At 30.8% G+C, this 2,937-nt stretch overlaps 1 protein-coding gene across 1 annotated transcript; it reads right to left on the bottom strand.

Moving 5' to 3' along the window:
• Positions 1–1,005: 1,005 nt before the first annotated feature.
• Positions 1,006–1,888, bottom strand: LOC107852410. The gene is given in 3 exon segments (XM_047403130.1): positions 1,006–1,446; positions 1,540–1,657; positions 1,659–1,888. Coding segments are annotated over 3 exon segments (789 nt in total).
• Positions 1,889–2,937: the final 1,049 nt, after the last annotated feature.

Genomic DNA, 2,937 nt, shown 5'->3' with positions numbered 1-2,937 from the left:
ATGGAACTATGGAGTTTAAAAGGCTAAGAAGATTTATTCTAGTGACCATGATGATCCACTAAGAGTACGACCATTTTGTGTCCCTTCGACTGATGGGTCTAATATTCTAGCCATAGAGTAGATTCTAGGTTGTGCGATAGCTAAGTTCTTAACATTATTTTTGTTGCTATCTTATAGGTCTCGATTAATGTAATTTCACACTATTTTTAACAGTAATGTTTTTGTGACAGAAAATTTTCATCAATTTTTTGAATCAATTAACATTTAATTTATGATATGTTAAATTTTCATCAACACATGAAATCGATGAATTATATATGTGCCAATTTTCAGCAAGTTTTGCTTGTAAAGACATGTAGCATACAAAATTTTTTAAAAAAATATATGACACATATATGCAATGTATCATATTAATTCAAAGTAAATCAGATCAAATCTGAAACATATTTAAAGCAAATTAATAGGTAAAACAAATATAACTAAAAAAAACTTCACATTCAGTTATGATACATCGCATATTCATCTATCATATATTTTGAGGTTACAGTACAAATATCTATAATACAATTATTATAAAGTTGACAATAATAAATAATGTTTACAATTACTTCTTGCAATGTATCATAATACAAGCTACATTGTATCATGAATCCTAAACTAGCATCAATTATGCATAAACTTTTAAGTTTTTAGAGCAATTACATATAAGAGTTGTTTTATGAAACTAATTATACCGAAAAAAAAAACAGTAAAATGAATAGCTTTTCGTGATGGAGTTTCTTTCTAATTCGAAGAACGCTAAAAAATTGTATTTTAACAGATTACTTAAGAAACAAACTAAATAGTAAATGAAATTAAAATGAAAAGGCAAAAATAAGCCAATTAAAACAAACACTAATTCAAATTAAACATTGTTCAAACATTATTCAAACACAGCTAAATCAAAACCAAACTAACAGTGATGAACTAAACATAGATCGTTCAATGTATCAAGTAACCAAAACATCAACTCTCCTTTGGAAAAAAGTTGCAAGTACGTCTATTGTGACCTTCTCGACCACATTTACCACAACAGTTTGTACTGGAGAATAGTTTTTCACTTGCTTTCTTACACCTACTCTTTTTTGGCCTACCAGGTGGTCTTTTGTATTTGGGTGGTATGACTTCTTCTTCTTCGATACATTTAGGCACATGCCAATCCTTCTTATCCGGCATAGGTACTATAGGAAGTTCATATGTCTTCACTAATGTGGCAGGCTTATAGTAATCAGAGCACCAGGGACGAAACTTCGTAACATTTATACTCTTCAATACTGCAATCGCGTGTGGACATGGAATTTCATCAATATGAAATCTACAACAATTGCATTTGTTAGCATCCAAGTCCACAATGTATATTTTTCCAGATTCATAAACTGAATAATGATACTCTGATACAGCCTTGACCTAACAAACAAAAAATCACACAAACAAAATATAACGTACAAGAATTTTTTATTCAATAAATAAAATATAAAATGAGTAATTATTTGCGCATACCTTCATTCTAGATGCTTTAACTCCATTAGCTGTGAGGATTTTGTCAAACCTTCTCCCTAAAGTTGTTTCTGTATATGAAGCACTTTCTCTATTTTTACAGTTCTATGCTCCAAATAATTTTGACTTCTACCAAAAAATCTAAAATCGACAATTTACGCGCCTCCACTAAACAACCATTTATACATTCTGCAATGTTAGATGTCATCATCCTACCCCTATTTATAGGAGAATGAACTCTTGACCACTTCTCATATCCTGCATCATATAGATAATCTTTCATCCAATGATCAATTTTATCAACCTTCAACATAATGTATTCAAAATCTTCCTTTCTGTACGCTTTGGCCATCGAATAAAATAGGTCGCTAAGTCTGTCCTTGCTCCTTCTAAAATTTGTACAAACGTTCTTCTAAAGATGCCAAATGCATGCTAAGTGAGGAACATTTGGATAGACATTGCTGACACTTTTAATTATTGTTTCATTGCAATCTGATACAACACACATGTTCTCACGCTCCCCAAAAGTATTCTTAAATTGCTCGAAAAATCATGTCCATGCGGAATCATTTTTCGAGTGAACAACACCATAAGCAATTGGTAATATGCAACCTGAAAAAAAAAAATTTAAAGCATGACTTTTAATAAATTATTGTTATTAAAAAGTTTATACACCTAAAAAAGAATACGATAAAGTTTCATATAAACAGTTATGTATCAGAATATATAATGATGTATCATAAACTATATAGTTATGTATCATAATATATTATATATGTTCTGGAACTTATCGTAACAATTATTAAAGATGGAATAACATACAGTTTTGTATATATAGTTATGTATCAGAATATATAATGATGTATCATAACCTATACAGTAATGTATCATAATATATTATATATATTATGAAATGTATCATAACAAGTATTAAAGATGGAATGACAAGATTATTCCATACCTACACCACAAGAGTGCTAGCAAAAAGAAAAGTCCCTTGGTACGGTCCACTCAAATGAGCACCGTCTACCATAACAACTGACCTACAATGCTTGAAACCATGGATCATTGGCTATAAAGCTATAAAAAATATTTGAATTCATTATCTACATCCTTATGCATCCTGATGTGTGATCCCGGATACACAGAGTTTAGCATGTAGATGTATCTCGGCATTTGTCTATATCCGTCAGCAGCTCCACCCCTAAGCATTTCTATAGCACGCTCCTTCGCACGCCAATCTTTCATGTAATTGATGTCAACACCATACACAACTTTCATTTCTTCAATAATATCTGTTGGAGTGTGTTTTCTCTTGTAGTTTATTAACTTTGGCTTTGTAAAATTACTAACAAAGTTAACTGTAGCCTGCAGTTGTTTTAACACCCCATCACTCATTGA

The sequence above is a fragment of the Capsicum annuum genome, chromosome 1 (assembly GCF_002878395.1).
Source record: "Capsicum annuum cultivar UCD-10X-F1 chromosome 1, UCD10Xv1.1, whole genome shotgun sequence".
NCBI classification, from domain to species: domain Eukaryota; kingdom Viridiplantae; phylum Streptophyta; class Magnoliopsida; order Solanales; family Solanaceae; genus Capsicum; species Capsicum annuum.
The sequence above is the reverse complement of the archived record's forward strand: the minus strand, read 5'-3'. Positions and strand labels throughout refer to the sequence as shown.